This window comes from Phaethon aethereus (genome assembly GCF_964289735.1).
Source record: "Phaethon aethereus genome assembly, contig: HAP1_SCAFFOLD_108, whole genome shotgun sequence".
NCBI lineage: Eukaryota > Metazoa > Chordata > Aves > Phaethontiformes > Phaethontidae > Phaethon > Phaethon aethereus.
The window spans coordinates 901,973-924,140 of record NW_028113960.1 but is presented as its reverse complement, the minus strand read 5'-3'; the positions used below and the strand labels follow the sequence as shown (position 1 = coordinate 924,140).

The 22,168-nt window shown below is 50.6% G+C and overlaps 1 protein-coding gene and 1 pseudogene across 2 annotated transcripts in view; one reads left to right on the top strand and one right to left on the bottom strand.

Moving 5' to 3' along the window:
* The window catches only part of LOC309416439 (E3 ubiquitin-protein ligase RBBP6-like), a 130,235-nt pseudogene that overhangs the window by 6,679 nt on the left and 101,388 nt on the right, over positions 1–22,168 (top strand). Inside the window, exons 9-17 of the transcript in view lie at positions 917–1,089; positions 1,840–1,943; positions 2,391–2,743; positions 3,855–3,951; positions 4,032–4,110; positions 4,204–4,261; positions 5,446–5,805; positions 6,174–6,272; positions 7,580–8,501. The product of the transcript in view is annotated as an E3 ubiquitin-protein ligase RBBP6-like (transcript). The remainder of the gene's footprint in view (positions 1–916; positions 1,090–1,839; positions 1,944–2,390; positions 2,744–3,854; positions 3,952–4,031; positions 4,111–4,203; positions 4,262–5,445; positions 5,806–6,173; positions 6,273–7,579; positions 8,502–22,168) is intronic.
* LOC309416400 (olfactory receptor 14A16-like) lies at positions 18,152–19,635 on the bottom strand. Its single transcript, XM_082015956.1, has one exon. The coding sequence runs from the start codon at positions 19,589–19,591 to the stop codon at positions 18,605–18,607; it is 987 nt and encodes a 328-aa protein (XP_081872082.1). The 5' UTR covers positions 19,592–19,635; the 3' UTR covers positions 18,152–18,604.

The window sequence follows — 22,168 nt, the reverse complement described above, 5'->3', positions numbered from 1 at the left end:
TAAGTATGGGATTAATGGGACTGAGCAGAAAGGGAACGAGAGAAACCATGCGTGTGTGTCCGAGTGGCAATGCAAGCAAGTTGGCCAGCGTCTGTAATTACGAGGGAGGAAGCACCGTCATTGTATCGTCGCCTTAAAATCTGTGATACTTTCTAATATGGAAATAGACTGGTCCTGCTGTTCACACCCCTGGAAGTTGGTTCAACTTGTGGTACACCTAGAATCTGTAGGTCTGCAGAAGATTTCACTAGTGCTTACCGTTGGAGTCATTCTCCTCGAAAGCTCGTTTTGCTTCTCTTTGACGTTTCAAAGGCTTCTTGCCCAATTTAACAAATAGCTGTGTGAGTGAGATTTCCTCCCCCTCTGGCTTTGATCAAATCTCATGTGTGAACCAGATGGATGTTTTCCTGTTTTGCTTTACCCTAAGAAAATCCTACTGTGTGGTGACAAGAGTGGCTGAGAAGAAATGCACTTGGTAGCACTTCTGTTTGTGGCTGTCATGGATCTCCTTTTGTAGAAGCTGAGACATAGTTTTCTTTTATTCATAAAGTGTATTTAATCGGAGACTCACTTGATCCTGAGCCTGCAATTTACATTGACCCTCTGGCAGAGGAGAGGTGGGATTCATTTCAGCTGATTTCTGGATGTCGAAAAATGATTTTTCTAGTCTGAGCCAATCTCTTAGTTGATCCCATGAATGGGAGAGTTCTGCAGAAGGAAAATTGTTCCCCCTCCCTCTTCTGGTGTGGTGGCCAAAGAGAAGTAGTTGAAACTAAATGCCTACGCTTTAGAAGGCTAATGTGGACTGAGAAGAATGCCATCTATTTTACCTTCCTTGCGGAAAATCCAAAGCTTGGAAAAGTTCTCCTTCGCCCATCTTTCACTTGTTGTTTTTCCTTCCCCGCCCCGCCTCCAGGGAAGCGTATGCTAGAGGAAAGAAGGAAAAGCCTCCCTTTTCACCAGAGGAGCCGTCCTCCTCCTCCTCCTCAGACGCTCCTGTTCCAGAGGAGTTGTTATGTCTCATTTGCAAAGAGGTCATGAGTGACGCAGCTGTTACTCCCTGCTGTGGAAACAGTTACTGTGACGAATGTAAGTCTTACTCCCACGGTTGTTAACTCAAAACATGGCATCTGACCTTCCGAAGGCAGAACTGGGAGAGAACGAAATTACTTGGTTACCTGCTCTATTTGATACCTGAGTATACCCAGAATGGGAGAGGACCCTTCTTATGCAAAGGACAGAAAAAAAAGGCAGAAAGCTTTTTTCCCTGGTTACGTGTCTAGTTAAACCCTCTGTACATGTGGAAGGATGACTCTGAGAAGAATGTGTAACTGTGCAGGTGATTACAGTATGAGATACTGAATGCATTTAGTTTGTCCCCAGCCCTTTCTCTCATGCAAAATTCTATAGCCTGCTCTGGTGACTTATTGTGGTCTGCAACAAACGGAGAGTTGGGCGTTTAATCCACATTCTTCTCCACAGGAGAGTTGGTGAAATCCTTCAGAACTTGAACCTATGAACGTTTTTTTGAGATGAGTTTTATTCATCAACCTTGAGGTTGGTGACTTCTCACTGTCCTGTGTAGTGGAAAGACCAGTCCAAACATCGAGACACAGCCTACTCTACAGCTTCCAAGTAACAACAGTGAAATATCAACACTGCTTAGTTATTTGCTGCATGCTGGACATTTTTTACACTATTGGACATTTACCGCTTCAGGCTCTCAGTTCAAGACCGTATTCACCCATTAATCATATACGTGTTTTTATAATTGATTAGAACCCCAACATTTTCCTTAGTTTTGCTGAAAACTCTTTTGACGGTTCTCGTTATTCACAGGTATTAGAACAGCGTTACTGGAATCTGAGGAACATACATGCCCAACGTGTCATCAAACAGACGTTTCTCCCGATGCTTTAACTGCCAACAAGTTGTTACGCCAGGTGACATGCTGACATTTATGTAAACTGTTTGTTAGACAGGTCTATTTGCGAAAAGCTGAAAGGGAAGAAAATACTCGTTTACATCTCCTTAAGCAAGGCTAAATGGAATAAGGCTAAATTTACTTTTCAGAGCCGTTATCTGGTGTTAGAGAAGCTTACAACTCTTTAGAGAGAATCTGGCAAATTCAGGTCACACTTTTGCTTAACGTGATTGCCTCACTTTCAAATTTGGTGTTAACACTGAGGTACTGTAAATAGAGATACTCTGCGTTACCCATCGTTAGGGTCAGTGTTTCACCTGATGTCTTCCTATACCTGTATGTTGATTGATTTTAGGATTGATAATGTTTACAGGAACACACAAGTAATTTTGCTCTGGGGAGGCTTTTGTTCGTACATCTACTGAAGTTTCATAGTGCCTTTCTCTATGTGTTTTTCTGCCTCTAGGCTGTGAACAACTTCAATAATGGAACTGGCTACAGAGAGCAGATTCAGCAGCAACATGAGCAGCAGCCGCCACCTCCGCCACCTCCACCACCTCCACCACCACTAACGAGACAAACAAGAGCGCACAACATGCAGCCTCAGCTCCGGCCAGCAGTTTCCAGACAGCAGGACCCACTAATGACTCCATTAGCATCCCTGGCTCCTCATTCTGCTGCTGCTTTGTCATCGTTGGCCTCTGGTCAGTCCTCTGTGGCCGTTGGGCTGCCAGTAAATCCGTCTTCTGTCGTCACCTCTGGTCTCCCTCCAGCAGTGTCCCTGTCTCTCTGTGCTGAACAGCCGGACGGACCTCTTTGGTAAGTAAATCTGTAGATCAACAGGGATATAAAGGACACTAAAATGCTCAAGTTAGATTCTTCTTCTTGTTGAGCTTCTCCACTAGCTATTTATCTATCGGTAGTGACAGTTCCCGATACTAGTGGAAGTTCTGGGTTTTGTATTTACTTTGAGTGAGGACACTTTGATAACTCGGATCATGCAAGGATTTTCTCAGAAGTATTTCTTGCTTAGTTCCCTTATCAGTCATTGTCTATGAGTTTTACCCTGAAAGAGGCACATTTTGCCTAGGGGCCCTTTGGATTTATGTGGCTAGCAACTCCTAAAGGAGCCCTCTAGTTATGTCAAAGCATCTTGAGTGCATTAATTTCTCTCTAGTACGGAGGAAGCAACAGTTTCATGAAACCTGTAAAAGCACAATTAGAGCTAAAGCTGAGCAGGTGTTTTCCTATTACTTTTTTCTACGGTATTTCTACCATCAATCTTACGATAAGTCAGAGTCATCCTCAGTAACACAAAGGGCAGTTGGTGACGCGTGCTGACTTGGCTAATAAACACTGAAACGCCGTAACTTTGAAGTATTTACAAACATGAAAGTCTGAGTTTGCAGCCTGGTGAAGTCACATGAAAAGACGTGAAAGATCTGTACGATTGTTTAGGCCTTGTGGCCTTTCAGCTTTATGCCTGGGCTGCAAATAGCCTCTCTGTCCAGAAGACTGTCGGGCTCAGCTGTAGCGTTGAATGCAAAGAACCGCAATTCAGAAGAACCTCTAAGGCAGCCTCTGCACTCATAAAATTTCCTTATAGAATTTCCTCATAGAATTTCAGTTCTCGCGTCTTCCAAAATGGAGATTCAGTGTGTGACTTGTATGTGCTCTAACCCTTTCACGTGCAGCTAGCTTAAGAAGATATTTTTCCAGTGAGCTTTCTCTTGGCATGCCAGTAGTCCAAATCGACTTCTTTCCAGTCTTCATTAAGAATGGGCCAACTTCACATCTGTAAATCTGATGAAGATTTTTTAAATTTTTTTTCCCATTAACAGTAGTCAGCCTTTTCTCACCTTGGACTTGCTATTTCCAGTAGCACTTGAAAATGCTGTTTGAATAATAACTTTTTTTTTTTTTTTTGTAGTGATGCTGATACTGTGTTACCTCCTGCTGCTCTGGTGACTGCTACTGAACTTCTGAAATTTCCCTCTTTGTCAACCAGCAGCTTGTTGGAAGAGGAGGTCAGTTTTCTTTCAAATGATGCAGTGACTGTTGCCTTTTAGTGGAGCTTAATTTCTATCTGTTTGCATGTATTGACAAGGGCGATCATGTTCCTGCACTAAGGCAACCAGCGATCCCAAGTCTTCTGGGCCCCCAAGGGCAATCAGTACCCTCAACCGGTAAGTCACTATAACTTTAGAATTTCTTTTAAAAAGCTGTCTTGAGATAAACTAAATGGGATTTTTCTCTTTTTCCTCTCCCTACGCCAAAAGCTCATGCAATCACAGGCAGCACAGTTGGCTCAGCTGGTGGCAGACCAGGCTGGCAACGGTAAGTATTCTACAGAAATCCGGTATATTACGACCCATAACCTGTTCAACGAGGCCGTAACACTTAACTTAGACAACAGCTGATTTATAATGGAGTAAGTATGCCCAGATAGTTGTGGAGAATACAAGCGGTGATTAATTTTTAAAGGGCTTAATTTGATTTGGCTTTGACAAAGGGGATCTCTGCTTGCAGTAGGAGTATTTAAAGTAAAACTCCAGTACATGATTGAAAAGAGGACTCTGAAAAAGGAACAGTTTTTGAGGGAACCAGCAGTACATCTAAAAATGAAATATAACTAAAGGATTGGGTGGAAAGCCACCCTTTTGATTACTGGCTGAACAGACCTGAAGACATTGATTCCCCAATACAAATCAGCCTCCAACATTCTTTATTTCACAACTTAGCGGATACTGGTGGAGCAAATTCTTGGAAAAGTCAAGGCTGTTATTTGATGACAATTTTGAATTTCTTCAATGTTCTCATCTCAACGAGCCAAGGTGCTTTCTCTCAGTGGGAGAGAGATGTTTGTTTGATCTATTATTGCCGTGTCAAGTTAGTCCTTCCTTTTGGTACGCCTTTGTTAGAGATCGGTTGTAAGCGTGCATTGTGTGTATGATGTCTTAAAGATAAAGCACAACAAAAGCCAGGACGATTCCACAGATTTCCTAAAACTCTCAAATTCAGTAAGCAAGAAAATAACAATTCAGGGACAAGAACAGGCCAAAGACATCATCATGAGGCAAGACCACAGGAGATGCCTGTGGAAGAAGCTAAAAGAAGTTTGAGAGAAGATTAGTTAATATTTGTGCAGTACTTTGAGGATCAGAAGTGTGATCTTCAGTAGTAAGTATAAGCAGTAAGTACATCAAGGAGTGGCAGAGGAGCGGTGGGCGCTTGGCACATGGGACATGGGAGTGTCTTTTAAGCACAGGCAGCCTCCATCCACGGTCACAAAGCGGAGTATAAGGGGAGAAGACTGTGGGAGCTGTTGTGGGCGAGGGTCTGGAAGGCAAGCATGAGGATCAAGAAGGGAGCGTAGTCTCAAGTGAAGGGAAAGCAGGGAGAAAAATGCTGAAGTTGAGGGTAGGAAGTGCTCGCCACCAGGCTGTCGCTTCATTCGCTTTCCTCTTTACAATCAGGGCAGAGTGTGACAAAGAGTGACACATGTTTTTGGGTTTCTTCAGAAGTTCAAATCGAGGACGCCTGCGCAGTGGACGTTCCCAAAGGACTCATGCCCCAACACAAGCAGCATCAACATCCGTCGTCGTGCCTGTGCCTCCAGCTCCCTCGTACCCTCCACCACCCCATGCACTTCCTTCAGGGCTACCACCAGCACAGTCTCCTCTTCACTTTCCACCTGGTCAGCCTCCATCTGCTGGGTACGCTGTTCCCCCTCCAGGATATCCTCCAGCTCCTGCCAACATGTCATCAGCTTGGGTAGCAACAGCAGTGCCAAGGGCTCATGCAAATACCATCCTCATGACACAAGCACCTCCTTTATCAAGGGAGGAGTTTTACCGAGAACAGCAGAGACTGCAAGAGGAGTAAGTATTTGGCTCAATGAAGTTGCCTTGGTTTTCATTGTTGTATTTCAGTAGCATATCAGACTGCAGTTACACCACAGTGCACCTGACATCAACAAAATGCAAGAATCGTCACGGTGTCATAATGTCATGTCCTTTTTCTTCGCAAAGGGTAAACATGCAAAACTGAGACAAGACAAATGTAGTTCTAAAATATTGGCTAAAAGTTGTAGGTATTCTAAACTGGTCTTCCTTCGATGTTAGCTGTTCACCTTTTGCATTTGCATGCAGTAGGCATTTTCTCCTAGTGGCCATGTTGTGTTTCTTGATGTCTTTTGGTAACGAAGGTCAAACTACAATGGTAGTAAAGGTCAAACTTGTTTTCACAGGGACAAGAAAAAGTCCAAACCTGATGAGTTTACAAAGGATGAGTTTGCTAAGGAAGTGATGGAATATAACAAGGTTCGAAAGGAGCGTTCGGTTTCCAGGTACGTGCTTTACATGTCCATTATGGAGAAGCAGATTGTCTGGAAGAATCAGGAGGCATTCCACTCCACCGCTCTGTTGCTAGACGGATGGGATGATCCCAGGGATTAGCAGCGACAGGAGTTTCATGTGTGCATTCCTAGCTTAAATAGGGCAGAGATTACAGTTGACTGGCAGTTATAATTTGGCAACAGCTGTTCAGGAACAGGTTTCTCTTTTAGTAAAGCTTCTCTGTAATGGCATCCTTCACCGCCTGACAGCCTTGAGGAGGCCAGAAATTGAAGAGGTGCAGTTGCTGGATTTTCTGCATCTCCCTATTCTGCTTGTAACCATTTCCTCAAAGCACTTTGGAGGAGATCTGTGAGAGACATTGTCTTCATCTCCTCTTCTGTTTACCACATGTTGATACACAGAGAGATTTCAAGCTGGACTGCAAACTGGTGGCTTATGCTAGTATGGTTTTGAGCTTGTAAAATTTGTCTCATGACTCAGACTTGTTTGAAAGGAAATCTTGAATTGGTGAAGGACTTTTGGAGGAGGGAAAATGCTCATGAACGTCTGTGAAATGATGTGAAAGTGTTCTTTAAAAAATAATACAAGAACTCCTTGTGAAGAAAAACCTCAGGGTAGCTGATGTTTTCTATCCCCAAAAGTCACTTGGGCAGGAGTGCTGAAAAGCTCTCTCTTGCTCATGCTGCCAGTATCTGTCCTAGAGTAATGGCATTGAGTCATCCTAGTCGAGGCTGAGTTCAGAAGCTTTTCGAGATGATTTCTCTTGAAAGGCAGTCACTATCCCTGGTTAGAGCTAGAGGTATGTGTAAGATTTTGCTAGCACATCAACATGGCCAGAAGTGTTGATTAAAGACAACTGGACGTAAGAATTTTGCATCCCATACAAATTGCCAAAGAAGTAGTGAAGTTAAATAGTCCAAGCAGCATTTTAACATTGATCTTTACTGTATTAATGCTACATCGTGTTCTCTCGATGTTTGATACTGCACGGTAGCCATGAAGACTTGCTCTTTTTGCATCTGACTGCAACAAAAGGGATTTGCACTGCGTGTAGTGGTTGAGGAGTGAAAAATGTGCACGTTCATGTCCCAGTAGAGGCCAGTATACAGCACCTTAAATCAATCAATAGCCAAAGGAAATCTGGGAGGAAAAAAGCTGGGGAGAGTAACTGTTTTGAATTAACTTCATCTGGTTTTTTGTGTTCTTGTTTTTTTAAGGTCCAACTCTCCAAAAAGCTGAGGAGAGTAACTGTTTTGAATTAACTTGATCAATTTTTTTGTGTTGTGTTTTTTTTAAGGTCCAACTCTCCCTGTAGTACTTCATCTTCCTCTACAAGTTCGCATACCTACTCCAAGTCAAGAACAGGTTCTTCCTACTCTTGCTCGTACTCTCGATCATTTAGTCGTTCCCATTCTCGCTCCTACTCACGATCACCACCATATCCAAGCAGAGGCAAAGGGAAGAGTCACAAGAACTATCATTCCTGGTCAAGGCCACATGGTTATCACCAGTCGAGGTCAAGGTCACCCCCACACAGAAGACACCATTCACGGTCAAGGTCTCCAGTAGTCCGAGGCCAATCTCCCAGGAAATGGACTATATCTCAAGGGGAAGGAGGAAGGGAGTATTTTAACCGATACAGACAAGTTCCACCGTATGATATGAAAGCTTCCGATGGCAGATCTATTGACTTTGGAGATCCATTTGGAGAGCAAGGATACGGAGAATGGGAAAGGAACTACAGAGAGTGGTGTGAAAAGTTTTACAAGGGCAATGGTGTTGGTGCTCAACTTCATCCTCCAGTAAAGAGAGGGAACTTTTCTCCAGACTGCTTTGGTCCACCTGGGACCAGACGAGAGTATTCGCCATATGCTTGGGGACATAGGGAGGATTATCCTGTGGGGCATAGGCAGCACAGCTGTAATAGAGCTGGAAATTACCCTGAACAACCTTCCGGAAGAGAGAGCCGTGGCAACAAAGAGAGGGAGATGCAAAATCCACGTGGAGATGACAAAGGAAATAAACCTAAAGAACACCAGGAGAGAAGGAAAGAGGATGCGAATGAAGGCTTTCTCAATGCTGAGTTGCTAGAAGGTGCGAGAAAACCAAGAGAGCCAGTTACAGGAGAAGTCGTTCAAAGGGACTCATTGTTCATGCTCCCAAGCAGAGATGATGCCACCCCTGAGATGAGGGATGAGCATTTGGGAGCAGATTCTATGGCTTTCAAGCCAGGGTCTAAAAAGAAGAAAGAGAAGGATGAGCGAAAAGCAAAACCTGGCAAGACAAAGCGGGAAGTAGAAGGGGCTGTTCCTCCTCAGAAAGACAAGAGAAGAAAACCAGCTAAAGCTTCCCAAGTGAAGGTGGACAGCGAGCGTGAAAAATCTCCTCAAATGGAACCTCCTGTGAAACAAGTGAAGGAGGACATGCCAAAGACAGACAATGTTTAAACATCTTCCTCTCAAAAGGATGCGAAGACTCTTGGTACCCCACAGAAAATTCATCCAAAAGTGATAGAAGATCACCCAGAAACTAGACCAGTCGTGGAGGAAAAGGCAAAGAAAGACCATCCAAAAGAAACCAACTCAGAGCAGAGGACAGGGAGAGGTCATTCAGCAATTACATTCACAGGCTAAACAGCCTCAACTTGGGAAAATTATTTTAAATTCTTGCCAACCAAAATCAGAGTAGGATAATGAGAAATAAGACGAAATCTTAAAACATATCCCCCCCCATCCCTCCCTGCTTCCTGGGCTGTCACGAATGGATAATTTAGGCTGTTTGAAGAATCACCACCAAAGATACCAGAAAGCGCATGATTTTAATCTAGATTTGTAAAAAGGATGACTTAACAGAAGGCGATGGCAAGGTCCACTCTATTGCTTATTCAACGTGGAAAAGCTGTGCAGATAGAACAATTAAACTGGAATGATTTACTCGTCTATCAAATCGAGTTAATGTGTATATTTCAGGAGGGAAAGTAGGAGAGACCCTTCCATTGAGTCACGAGGTTCAGAGAGGACCCCCATGCTTTCTAAAGTCCTTTTCAGAGAGGAGTCTAGGTGCGACTGAATCCACTCCTATTCCCAGATTTGGTCAACAGTTTATGACTAAAGGGACAGGGTATCGGGGATTCTGGTGTAGTGATACAGACTATGATTTTGTGCTTCCTGTAACTTAAAGATGGCAATTTATCCAATACAAAATAGCAGCAATCACATTCACTAACAATGCCGAGATAAGTCACAGTATCAAATCATATAAAACTTAGCAGCATAATCCACTGAAACTTAGAAGTCCTTAATCACACACACACCTATAGGTGTAGAGACAGAGACCCATAAAGAGATCTAGAGAAAAGAGAGAGAGATGTACCAAGGTACCTATTCAATATCCCCCTGGAATTCAGTCAAATACTCACATCGAATGCTTTGCATCGCTCAATGGCTGCACAGTCGAGCCTCTGAGCTGATCGTGAACTTGAGGGTTCACGGGCTCTGAGAGGCGTCCCACTCAGAGGGAGGTGCTAGTTGCAGCCCGCTGCGGTCCAGGAGAGCTCAAAGGGTCTCACTTGGGACCACTCTTTATAGGACTGGGAGATGACTGTCTTTAGGCATCAGTGAGTTTCCACAATGCAGGCAGGTGATTTCTCAAGGTTTTGACGTTACCGCTGCCAGGATTGTCTGGAGATAATTGATTAGTTCCGTTCATGTCCTGTACCTTGTTCAGGTGATTGCGTCCCTGATACCCTCAGTGCCATTCTCCTCCTCGTCTACACAAGAGCGCCTGGTACAGCTGAGGGCCTCTCTCTGCCAAACCCTTTGTTCAGAGGCCGAGGCTGGTCAGGCAATTTAGAGTGGCCCAGGTACAAGGGAGGGATGTGCACCAGCACACGGGCTCAGCTTTGCTCCGGATGTCTTTTCCGCAGGTCCTGCCAGGATCCTGCTGCAGCGCGGGTGTCCCACGGGGTTACGGCCTCCTTCGGGCATCCCCCTGCCCCGGCGGGGGGTCCTCCCCGGGCTGCAGGTGGAGATCTGCTCCAGCGTGGAGCTGCATGGCTGCAGGGGCACAGCCTGCCTCACCATGGTCTTCACCAGGGGCTGCAGGGGAACCTCTGCTGCGGCGCCTGGAGCACCTCCTGCCCCTCCTTCCGCACGGACCTTGGTGTCTGCAGGGCTGTTTTCACATGTTCTCCTCTCTCCAGCTGCAAATGCCACGTGCCGGTTTTGTCCCCTTCTGAAATATGTTATCCCAGAGGTGCTGCCCCCGTTGCTGCCTGGCTTGGCCCCGCCGGGCACGGGCTCTATGGGACACAGGGGAAGCTTCTAGCAGCTTCTCACAGAAGCCACCCCTGCAGCCCTGCTGCCACAACCTCGCCACGCAAACCCCATGCAGAGGACGAGGTTGCTGTGCATAAACTCGCAAACCAACCCAGAACGGCTGCCATTGTGATGTAACAGGAACGGTGTCACAGAGGGCGAGAAGGCAGGCATAAGTGTCCCGAGCAATCTCCATAGCAGGCTCACTCCAGGAAGACCCTCGTGGTGTGGGCATTCCCGTCCAAGAGCCTGCAGATGTGATGGGGATGTCCTTTATCCTCCTGGATGCCTAGAGTCTGCAAAATAGTGACCTATCGTTGCAAAAATGAGAGAGCAAGTCTGTGCTGCAGTTCGCGTTTTCTTTTCTTTGGCTTTTTCTGTATTGTATTTGCCAGACAGACCCTGGCTGGCCACACATGTAGCAAGTAAGTGGAGGTTTTTACTACTAGTTGGCTTCTGTATCGATGTGTTCTTTGGCTGTTCCTTAATAACGGAGTTGATTTTTAAACAAAAATGCCAGTAAGATACCATTACTTTGGTAAAGCTTCTGTCAACAGCTTCAGCTAATAAGGGGGTGTCTCTATCCCACTGGGTATGGACAGCTTTTGGGATTTAACCTGCAGTGGTTCAGTTCCCCACACATGATCGTGTGTGGCAGTGGGGTCTGCAATTTCCTCAGTTTGCTGGTTCAACCAGTGCAACTGCTAAAATGCGGACTGGGAGAGCTTCTCGGAAGTCCTAGAAACTGTGAGGTTAATCTCCAGAATTTACTGACATTTCTCTTCTTTTGAGGGAAAGCATCTTTTTTTTTTAACCTGCATAATGAAGACACATGACTGTCTAAGTTGACACTTAATGTGTGCTAGAAAAGCAATTAGTTTTGTGGTGAAATGCAAAATTCAAAACACTTTGTGTACGCTCCTGAACTCAGGAGCTGTGACTGTGGTTTGTCAGAATAGAACTGCCACAGCTAAGGTGGATTTTCAGCAAGCTTTAATGGGGGAACAGAAGCATTGACAGTTAAAGACCAATTGGCACTTTCCTGACCAAGTTTCCAATTCTTTTAGTTACTGGCAAAACAGGGCAAAAAATAGACACAAGAAACTGTAGAAAAAAGAGTAACCTAATCTATTGTCCTGTTACCCTCCTCTCTATGTAAAATAGCTGTTTCTACTGGAGGGATGTTGTGAAAGAAACATGTCGTCTCTTTGGATTTCCTTGTTCTGTGGGTTTCCCCACAAAAGGCATTTTTATAAGAGCATCTGGTTAATTTTCCTTTGCACATTGCTGGTAAAGTCGCCCATGGATACGTAGAAGTCCATCCTTCGGTGAGTGTGAAAGTAACCTTTAGCTTTCCTAGCATTTAAGAATGGTGGAGCAAGCTGTGAGATTTGCCTTTTGTGACAGAGTTCCAGCCTTGCAGGCTGAAGGAAAGTCAACCGTAGCGTCTTTGCAGCAGCAGCAAAGGGATCACGGGCTGTTTTCTAGCTTTCTGTTTAAAAACATCAAAACAGATGAAAGTCTGTTCTTGCAGGCAGAAGTTTGCCTTAAGATTACTGCTTAATGGGAGCCTGGCCTGAAATAAGATGACATTGTCCATGTTCTAGCTGCACAATTTAGCGCTGTCAGACCAAGCGTGGAGCCCAGTGGGAAACATAGTTCTAGGCATTTGACATGACAGGAGGACAATTATTCCCTGCTTTATTTTTCCCTTAATCACCTTCTATCCCCAGGTAAGCAAAGTGCTAGCGATGCATGGAAAGCCATGCACTGATCTAACGCATGGCAAAGGAACATTCCCCTTCCCATTAGGGCACCCCTGGCTTGAGAGAGTTGGCCCTTAATCCGACGTTCAGGATGTCTGATGTCTCGCTCCCTCCTTTGGCCAGTTCAGTACCTGTTGCACTGTTTCTCTTTACACGTTGGGCAACGGCGCTGAGTCTCTCAGAAAATACAGGATGCTGTCTGTGTGCGTGTGTCTCTCGGTGACAGTGTGTCCAAGTAGAGGTGACTTAAGGCACATAAATTTGTGAGAAGGTGATAGAACCCCCTGCGTCTGCGTCGCAGCTGGGACTGGTGGGGGGTTCAGCTCACCGCACTTCAAGGATCTGCACTGTAGGCTTCAGTTTACACGTAGCCAACGGATCAGCCAGACTTCCCTTGCCTGCCCCACATCTGGAGTCTGCCGGACGGTTGCCAACACCCCGGCGGTGGCTTTTATTCTCCGCTGCCTGTAACGGGAGCCCGGGTGAGCCGTCGGGATGCCTGCCTGGCAGCCCCGGGCAGGTCGGCAGGACGCGCCTTGCTGCCGAGAGGGCTGCATTCCCTCTGGGCTCCTGCTGCGGTGAGACACAGGCAAACAGGAGAAAGATCGCTGTGTGAACTTAGGAGCAGGTGAAGAGGAGGTTGGGGCTGAAAAAGGAGCTTTTAGACAGGGAAGTTGAGCACCATGGAAACAGGCAATATGATTAGCCCATGGCTAAAACAGTAAAGAAACAAATAGCCATCTCTCCAAAGGCAAATTCCCAACAAGACTACGCAGCGGGCTTTGCCCTTTGATGTGCGTTAATTAACGTAGCCAGTAGGCACCTGTTAGCTTAATTAACTGTTACCATGACTGTAGATACAATGCCAAAGCCATGAACCAGCAACTAGATGTGACTTCTAGCGATATATCCAAGCATGACATTTTGTAAAATTGGACTTTGACTAAGCATGGGCATGGATAAGTTGTTTTCAGCAAGAATGAAAAACACCAAGACAACTTAACAAAACAGCAGGGTCATTTGTAACCTTTAAATTGTGCTGTGCCACGTGTAACTTAGCACCGGGGCCTGTAGGACTACAGGCATGTCCAGATTGGTTCCTGAAGATGTCAGAAGGAAAGCGGCGTTAGCTTTGACAGTCCCTGTAGTGGCCGATTTAAAGTGGCCTCTTCACATTCCTTTCCTTTTCCAAGGCAAGCGGTCTTGAACCTATACAAACCCTGCCTGAAAATGTGGCTAGAAACCCAGGAATGGGAGCGGAGGGGTGGTCTCTTTCGTGCCACGTCGAGAGCAGGACTAGACAGAGGCACTTTGTAACTGCCCTTAGGTAGAGGTCTATATGGGGTCTAAAAGCCCTAAGCTCTGCTTAGAGCCCAGGATGTATCCATAAAATGCCATACAATGGATTAGTTTTTTCAAACCCACAAAGTAATTGCCAATCTAAACTGTGTTAGGGAATGTATTTTTCAAATTGCAAAATCAAAATTCAATAAGCTAGGAAGTGCTACGGTTGTATTTTTTTTTGTTTCTGTAACCTTAATGATCTTTTCAGTACGGCGTTTTATACGTAATGTACGTCTGTGTTTTCTCTCTGTTATGCAGTCAAGTCCAGAATAACAGCAGTTGCTGAAATAATGGTCACAAATCATATAATTACTAAAGCATTACCAGCTGTTTTTATGTGTTTTCACAGTAACAAAATCACTTCCTGCTTCCAAAACGTGCATGAACAAGACTACTCAAGTTAATGGTTTTCCCTGTTGTTTTGGGTGACCATAAAGCAAATTAATCTCCTACAAGAGCCCAAATTGGAACGAATTGTTACCGAAATCCTCGTCATGAGGGAAAACACAAACTCCAATATTGTGTAATGAATTAAACCCAACTTGTGTAATGAATTAAGGAAGAAATGGGGTTCTGGGAGAGGGTGGGGGCTGGAATTAAGGAAGAAATGGGGTTCTGGGAGAGGGTGGGGGCTGGAGCAGGTGGGTGCAGGTCTCTGTCTCTGGTTCTTTTCTGCATTTGGGGGCTATGGGGAACCCTGCTGGAGCGGTGGGTTAGGGGTAGCCGTACTCGTTGGCTATCTCCATGTCAGCCTCCCTCTGCACAAAAAACTGCAGCTGGCCCAGTGGCATCTGCAGGGCCGCCCGCTCCCGCCCCTCCTGGGCCAGCCTGGTCATGCGCTCCCGCTCGGGCTGCTGCTCGGCTGTGATGGGCACCGAGTCCTCCTGCTCCTGCGGTGGGATGGGCGCAGTGGTGAGGCCCCGCCAGGGCCTGAGGGATAGCAGGGAGTCGGCGGGAGGCTGCGGCACGTGCGGCGGCATGTGCAGCTGCTCTGGCAGCCCCTGGCGTGGGGTTTGGCCCCCTGTGGGGGACAGGCGCAGCCAGCTGGGCTGCCTGGGTTTGGCAGATGGACTGGTGTGTACATTGCTGCTCGCTGCCGATGCTGTCTCCTTTTTGGCATCAGGTGATGGCTTGGAGGCAGCCATCTGCGGGCTGTCTCTCGGGGCTGCTGGCAGGGGACCAAGGTCCCTGGGGGGCACGCTGGGGCTGGCTTGGGGCTCTGGATCGGGCGGTTGGTGCACCGGCCCCACGACCTTCACTCCCCCCCCCCGTGGGGGGACATCTCGATGGCGTTGAGAAATGTGCCCTCTGGTCGGTGCGGGGCATCCTTGGCCCCAGGTTGAGGTGGCTCTTCCTGGGGACGCCGGTACCGCCTGCGGTGGGGATGCTGGTGGTGGGGCTGTCAGCAGCGGGACGGGGTAGACATGGCGGCTCCAGGGGTGTTGGTACCAGGCCGCGGTGGGGGGGCGGGTTCCGGGGCGGTGGTTCCTCGCAGGAACCGCCAGGTGGCGCCGCGGCTGCAGCCTCTGCCGGGCAGGGGGCGCGGCCTCCTCTGCGGGGGCGGGGCCGGTGGGGGCGCGGGGTGATGGCGGAAGCGGCGCTGGGCGGGCCCGGGGCCGGCGCCCTCATGGCGGGCAGAAGGGGCTCCCCCCATGCCAGAGCAGTGCGTGCGCCTGCCCCGCCTTACGCCTGCCCGCACCGCTCCGCGTCCTCGTCCCGTCCCGGGGCCTCCCAGGGCTGCCCCGGGGCACTGCAGGGGCCCTGCCCGCAGTGCTGAGCTGTGGGGTGGTGGGGGTCTGGACAGGCAGGGATGTGCTGCGGGCAGGAGCCTGTGGGGTACAGGAGCTGCCCCTGGAGCACGGTGCCAGGCCCCAGCCCCACGGGCTGGTGGGGCACCAGCGCTCCCGTCCCCAGCTGCCATCCCCAGCCGTAGGCAGGGAGACAGGCAGCAGGCATGGGGGGGAGCTGCACCCCGCAGGGAGGCTGCCCCACGGCGGGGAGCTGCACCGGCTGCCCCGGGACCCCCAGGGGCCCTGGCACCCCCTGCCAGACGCCGGCCTGCACCAGCTGGGAGGTGACGTGGTGGAGCTGGGCAGGCTCAGAGGACACCAGGACAGAGGGTGACACGCCGGCAGTGACCAGTGGCGGCATGGCTGGAACGGCGAAGCTCACGCCGGGCACTTGCGATGCCATCAGCAGCCGCAGAGGGAAGCTCTCTGCTGGGGGAAGCAAAAAGGGGTGGTGGGGTGAGGTATCGGCGGGCAGAGCCAGCGGGGGGTTACCTGGGGGGCAGGAGCACCGCGAGGAGCGGGAGCCGCTGCTGTACCTGCCGTGGCGGTTGGTCAGTGTGGGGTTTGTTGGGGGCAAAGAGCCTCCGTCCCCATGGCGAACATTCCACCAGCACCTGCTTCAGCCAGCCTCGCGAGGGTTTGGTTTTCATAGCACAACACCTTCCCCTCTCAGTTATTTCCCATCTGGCTGATGATTTCCTGTCCTTAATGATGGTTTCCCATCCCCACCACCGTTTCCCATCCCAGTGATGATTTCTCAGCCCCATGATGGTTTCCTATCCCAATGGTTTCCTACCCCCACAGTTTCCCAACCCAACCATGACTTTTGGGGCGAGGTGAATTTCCTGTGCAAGGGGAAGGAATGGGGCCAGGACCCTGTGGCCACGATGGAGAGCTTTCACAAAAATTTGGCAACAGACCCCTGCCCACCGAGGAGAGAGCTTGGACGCCCAGTCTAGCGTTACAGGAGGAATTGTTGCATTCGTGCACGCGAGCTGTCCCGTTCAGACTGGGGCATCCCGAATGCGGTGTCACGCACGGTTCTTACACCTTTCACGTGTTCAGGTCCAAACTGATTTGACCAATTGCTACTTAACACACACACACGCACCCCCCGCCCACGCGAGCGGCTGTTTTGCAAAGCGAGGCTAAATCTGTGGTGTTGTCATCCTTCTGCTTCTTTCTTGATCCAGGCGTCCCTGGAGTCGGTCTGGCTGCAGTTCCTTATCCCGGTGCCAGAGGAGGGGAGGGTTTCACAGAGGTGTTGGCGGGGCTGGGACACTGGTGTGATCTGGCTAGTGCAGGGCTATCCTTACTTCTCCGGCGTGGGGACTGTCCAAGGGAAGAGCTACCGATGGCATCTATCTGGATTCTGTAAGGCCTTTGACATGGTCCCCCACAACATCCCTCTCTCTAAAATGGAGAGATATGGATTTCATGGGTGTACTGTTGGGTGGATGAGGAATTGGTTGGATGGTCACATCCAGCAGGTAGTGGTCAATGGCGCAATGTCGAGATGGAGATTGGTGATGAGTGGTGTCCCTCAGGGGTCCATACTGGCACCAGTACTCTTTAATATCTTCATCAGTGACATAGACAGTGGGATCCAGTGTGTCCTCAGTGAGTTTGCAGAGGACACCAAGCTGAGTGGTGCAGTTGACACGCTTGAGGGACATGATGCCATCCAGAGGGACCTGGACAAGCTGGAGAAATGGGCCCATGTGAACCTCATGAGGTTCAACAAGGTCAAGTGCAGGGTCCTGCACCTGGGCTGGGGCAACCCCCAGTATCAGCACAGGCTGGGGCATGAAGGGATGGCGAGCATCCCTGCCAAGAAGGACTTGAGGATACTGGTGGACAGAAAGCTGGACATGAGCCGGCAATGTGCGCTTGTAGCCCGGAAAGCCAACCGTATCCTGGGCTGCATCCAAAGCAGCGTGGCCAGCAGGTCGAGGGAAGGGATTCTGCCCCTCTGCTCCGCTCTGGTGAGACCCCAGCTGGAGCACTGCATCCAGCTCTGGAGCCCTCAGCACAGGAAAGACATGGACCTGTTCGGGCAGGTTAGGAGGAGGCAACAAAGATGATCAGAGGGCTGGAACAGCTCTGCTGTGAGGACAGGCTGAGAGAGTTGGGGTTGTTCAGCCTGGAGAAGAGAAGGCTCCAGGACACCTTATTGGAGCCTTTCAGGACTTTAAGTAGGCTTCTAAGAAAGATGGGGACAGACTTTTTAGCAGGGCCTCTAGCAACAGAGCAAGGGGTAACAGTTTTAAACTAAAAGAGGGTAGATTTAGACTAGACAGAGGAAGACATTTTTCACAGTAAGGGTGGTGAATGACAGGCACAGGTTACCCAGAGAGCTGGCAGATGCCTCAGCCCTGGGAACATTCATTGTCAGGTTGGAAGGGGCTCTGAGCAACCTTCTCTAGTTGGAGATGTCCCTGCTTATTGCAGGGGCCTTGGACTAGATGACCTGAGAAGGTCCTTTCCAACCCAAGGATTCTCTGATTCCCAGAGGACAAGCAGCTGAGCATAACCTATCACTGCATGGTCTTGGTAAAGGCCAACAGCTTCCTGGGCGGCATTAGGAAAAGCATTGCTGGCAGGTGGAGGGAGGTGACCCTTCCCCTCTACTCAGCACTGGTGAGGTGACATCTGGAGTGCTGTGTCCGGTGCTCAGCTCCCCAGTGCAATCTAGGAAACTTGTTGACCCATGCACCATCTCCACTACCACTGGGCACCAAGAGCCTTTAAAACCAGAACTTTTGCTCCCATGGGACCCAGTGGTACCGTGAGCTTAACTCACATCACAGGGAGAACAGACCGTTTAATAGACCAGTTCCTTAGACATTTTATTGGCAGCACCTTTGGAGGAAGAGCCCAGCCTTCAGGCACTGCAGCTGGGAGATGCCCTTTGATTGAAGAGCTGCTATCGGACAGGCCACACCTGACACAGTGTTGTGCGAGGGTCAGACACAACTGGATCACACCTCAATCCAAGGAGCATAAGCCCAGAAACATTTCTACAAGGAGGATTATCACAAGGGAAAAAAGTAGACTCCTGGCCTAAGAGAAACTCTGGGAAATGTGGAGAGGAGACGGGCTATTGTCAGGGAAACAGCGTCCATTGGGTGAGTTTTCTGAGGGCATCCTTGAGCTCCTGGTTCCTCATGCTGTAGATGAGGGGGTTCACTGCTGGAGGCACCACCGAGTACAGAACTGCCACCACCAGGTCCAGAGCTGGGGAGGAGATGGAGGGGGACTTCAGGTAGGCAAAGATGCCAGTGCTGACAAAGAGACAGACCACGGCCAGGTGAGGGAGGCACGTGGAAAAGGCTTTGTGCCGTCCCTGCTCAGAGGGGATCTTCAGCACCGCCCTGAAGATCTGCACGTAGGACACCATGATGAAAACAAAACACCCCAGTCCTAAACAGACACTGACCACAATCAGCCCAACTTCCCTGAGGTAGGCATCTGAGCAGGAGAGCTTGAGGACCTGTGGGATTTCACAGAAGAACTGGTCCACAGCATTTCCTTGGCAGAGGGGTGGTGAAAATGTGCTGGCCGTGTGCCCCACAGCAGTGAGAAACCCACTGCCCCAGGCAGCTGCTGCCATGTGGGCACAAGCTCTGCTGCCCAGGAGGTTCCCGTAGTGCAGGGGTTTGCAGATGGCAACGTAGCGGTCGTAGGCCATGACAGTGAGAAGAAAATACTCAGCTGAGATCAAGAAGATAAAAAAAAAGACCTGTGCAGCACACCCTGGGTAGGAGATGGCCCTGGTGTCCCAGAGGGAGTTGGCCATGGCTTTGGGGACAGTGGTGGAGATGCAGCCCAGGTCGAGGAGGGAGAGGTTGAGCAGGAAGAAGTACATGGGGGTGTGGAGGCGGTGGTCGCAGGCTATGGCGGTGATGACGAGGCCGTTGCCCAGGAGGGCAGCCAGGTAGATGCCCAGGAAGAGCCCGAAGTGCAAGAGCTGCAGCTCCCGCGTCTCTGCGAATGCCAGGAGGAGGAACTGGGTGATGGAGCTGCCGTTGGACATTTGCTTCCTCTGGGCATGGGAGCCTGTCCAAGGAGGAAAATGCATCACTAAGGACATATTTATCTGAGCAAAATCTGTGCTGTTTCTCACAGAAACCTCCAAGACTGACTGTCCCCTTTCGGGAAGACCTTTGGCCGGTGCCTTTCATGAGCTGTGGTTGGTGCTGGCCGAGGATGCCCCAAGGAGCAGGACGCTGTGCTGTGGGCTCTGGAGGACTCAGTCCTGCCCTGTGTCTGCAGGTCAGGAGGAACACGGGGTGATCTCAGATTAAATTCACTTTTGATATCAAAGAGCTTTGCAGCTTTGTTGCTCCCAATTCACCTGGTGGCAGAGCAGAGCTGTGGGGATTTTGTTTTGTTTGTTCTGTTCTTGTCCCCCCACACCCGAGGGCAGGAGTGCTTTTAAGGCAGAAATCTTTGTCGTTCCTGCTGCGCTCCAAGTGAAACCGTGGCCGGCAAAGGGACTGTCCCTTCGAGCAGCGTGAGGACAGCCGGTCTGTCCGTCAGCCCCGGGCTCAGCTGCCCGGTGCCGGCACCTTTCTGAGCTGGAGGACTATCACACTGTGCTGTTCCCCAAAAGAACCCGGACACTGCTGAGAGCAGAGGAACCCAGTTCCACGTGCAGCTCTCCCAGCCGCTCAGCCCATCTCGTGGTACCTGAGGAGGATCTCAGCTCTCCCCGCCCAGCCAGGGACACAGAGGGTCCTTGCAGCTGCCCACATTCCACCCTCCCGCAGGATTTCCTTGGCCTCAGCCCACGGTGGCTTCTCTCTCGGGCACCTGGGAAACACAGGCTTGCTATGGGCGAGTTGTGCCCTTCTGGAGGGCAGCCTGCAGCCCAGCAGGACCCCCCGGGAAAGAGTCAAGTGTCCCAAAGCTGGGGTGTCGTCAAGGGAGGGTCAGGTCTTTTCCAGCCCCACGCACTGGAGTGCCCAGAGCCCCAAAGTGTGGGAGGGGGGTTGGTTGCTTTTCCTCCATGGAAGAAGCTGCAGGAGAGGACCCAGAGCGCTGGTGTCTCTGCTGAACCCGACTCCTCACCCCCGGTTTCTTGGTGGGGCTGCTGGGAAGGCAACTGATGGCCAAGTGCTTGTGAGGCTGAGGGTGCGGAGCAACGGTGTGAGGGAGGGGAGAGCGGGGGGTTGCTCTGGGGAAGGAGCCGGCACTGCAGGGGATGGCAGGAGGTGCCCGAACCCCCCTCCCACCACATTTCTGGGATCTCCTCCCTCTCCCGCTCGGACAATGTCTCTGCTGCCGGGCGCTGTCTGTGCTGGGAACCACTTCCCTGTGCCCGAACCTCCTCCCTGTCAGTGCTCACAGACAGAGAGCCCCATCCCACCCACGGGGTGCCCGGCTCTGCCCTGCAAACACCTCCTGGAACTGCTCCGGGGGCATCTCTGTCCGTACAGGGGCAAAGGAGCAGCTCAGATGACCCCTCAAGAGAACGGGCACCTCCGTGCCTTCTCCAGAGCGGGAAAATAAAGTCCCATCTCCCACTTCCCCCCAGACAACCAAGAGGACCAGTCTCCAAGCACAGACTCCTTCCCTTTCAGGTAATCCCCACTTTTTCCATCCTCTTGTAGTTTCCTGCGAAATAGCCAGGGAGAGATCCCCCGGGGCGCAGGGACCCCCGCAGAAGGACAGCCCTGGGCAGCCCTGGCCGCACACCCAGCTTTGTGTCTCTGTGGTCCTCCACAGGACAAGGACACCGTCGTTCCCTGTCCCACTGACGTGCAGCAGGGAAGCCCTGCGCAGGAGCACGTCCTCCTCTTCCACACTGGGGAAGCCGTGAGTCCTCCTGCAGATGCGACAGCTGTGGGATGTGCCAGCTCGAGGAGATCCCTCCAGAATCACCAAATTCAATGCCCGGCACGCCCAGACTTACCGTACAGAGGGCTGTGAAGAGCTGTCCCCCACACTCAGCTCTCACCACCCTCCCACCCCAGGCTGCCTTTCTCCTCTCTCCCACTCCTCTCCGCTCCCCTCGCTGCCTGCAGGCAGTGCCCCCAGCCCTGCTGCGCTGGGCAGAGGAGCTGCTCCTGGGCAGAGCTGTCTCTCTGCAGCGCTGCCCGCTTGCCACCAGCTCCCTCCACCCCAGCAGCCCGGCCCAGCTCCGCAGCAGAGGACCAGCCCACGGCAGCACTTTCTCTGCCCGCGCTGGGCTCCCTCCGGGTGTCCCTGGGGCTGCAGGGGAACCTGCTGGGAAACAGGCTGAAGCCATCCCTGGGGTGTCCTCCCTCACCTGGGGAGGGACACTTCTCTCCAGCAGAGTCGCTTCCCCTCTCAGACACAGAGTTCGGCATGAGAACTGTCGTTCCATGTCCCGTCCTTAGGCAGGACCAGCAGAACGTGGCAGGGAGGGGTCTCCTGTCCCCTGCCGAGGGAAGGGACTCAGCTGAGACATTCAGCGAATGCCACCCTGGGGGTGAAGCCCTGGGGCTGGAAGAGGACTCGGCTCCCTCTCGTGCAGACCACAGACCCACAGCAGGGGGGGTTCCCCTTGCCTCAGTGCACGTGGGCAGAAAACAGGCGCCTGCCCGTCAGCTCCTCGTCTCGGCTCTTGTGCTAATTAATGGTGACTGAGGGTGTTCGGGTGGGAACACCTGGTGACATCTGAGGTGACACCAGAGCTTTTCCA

Excerpts from the sequence above, each read along its gene's own strand:
- LOC309416400 (XM_082015956.1), bottom strand. The coding sequence starts at position 19,591 with ATGTCCTTAGTGATGCATTTTCCTCCTTGGACAGGCTCCCATGCCCAG.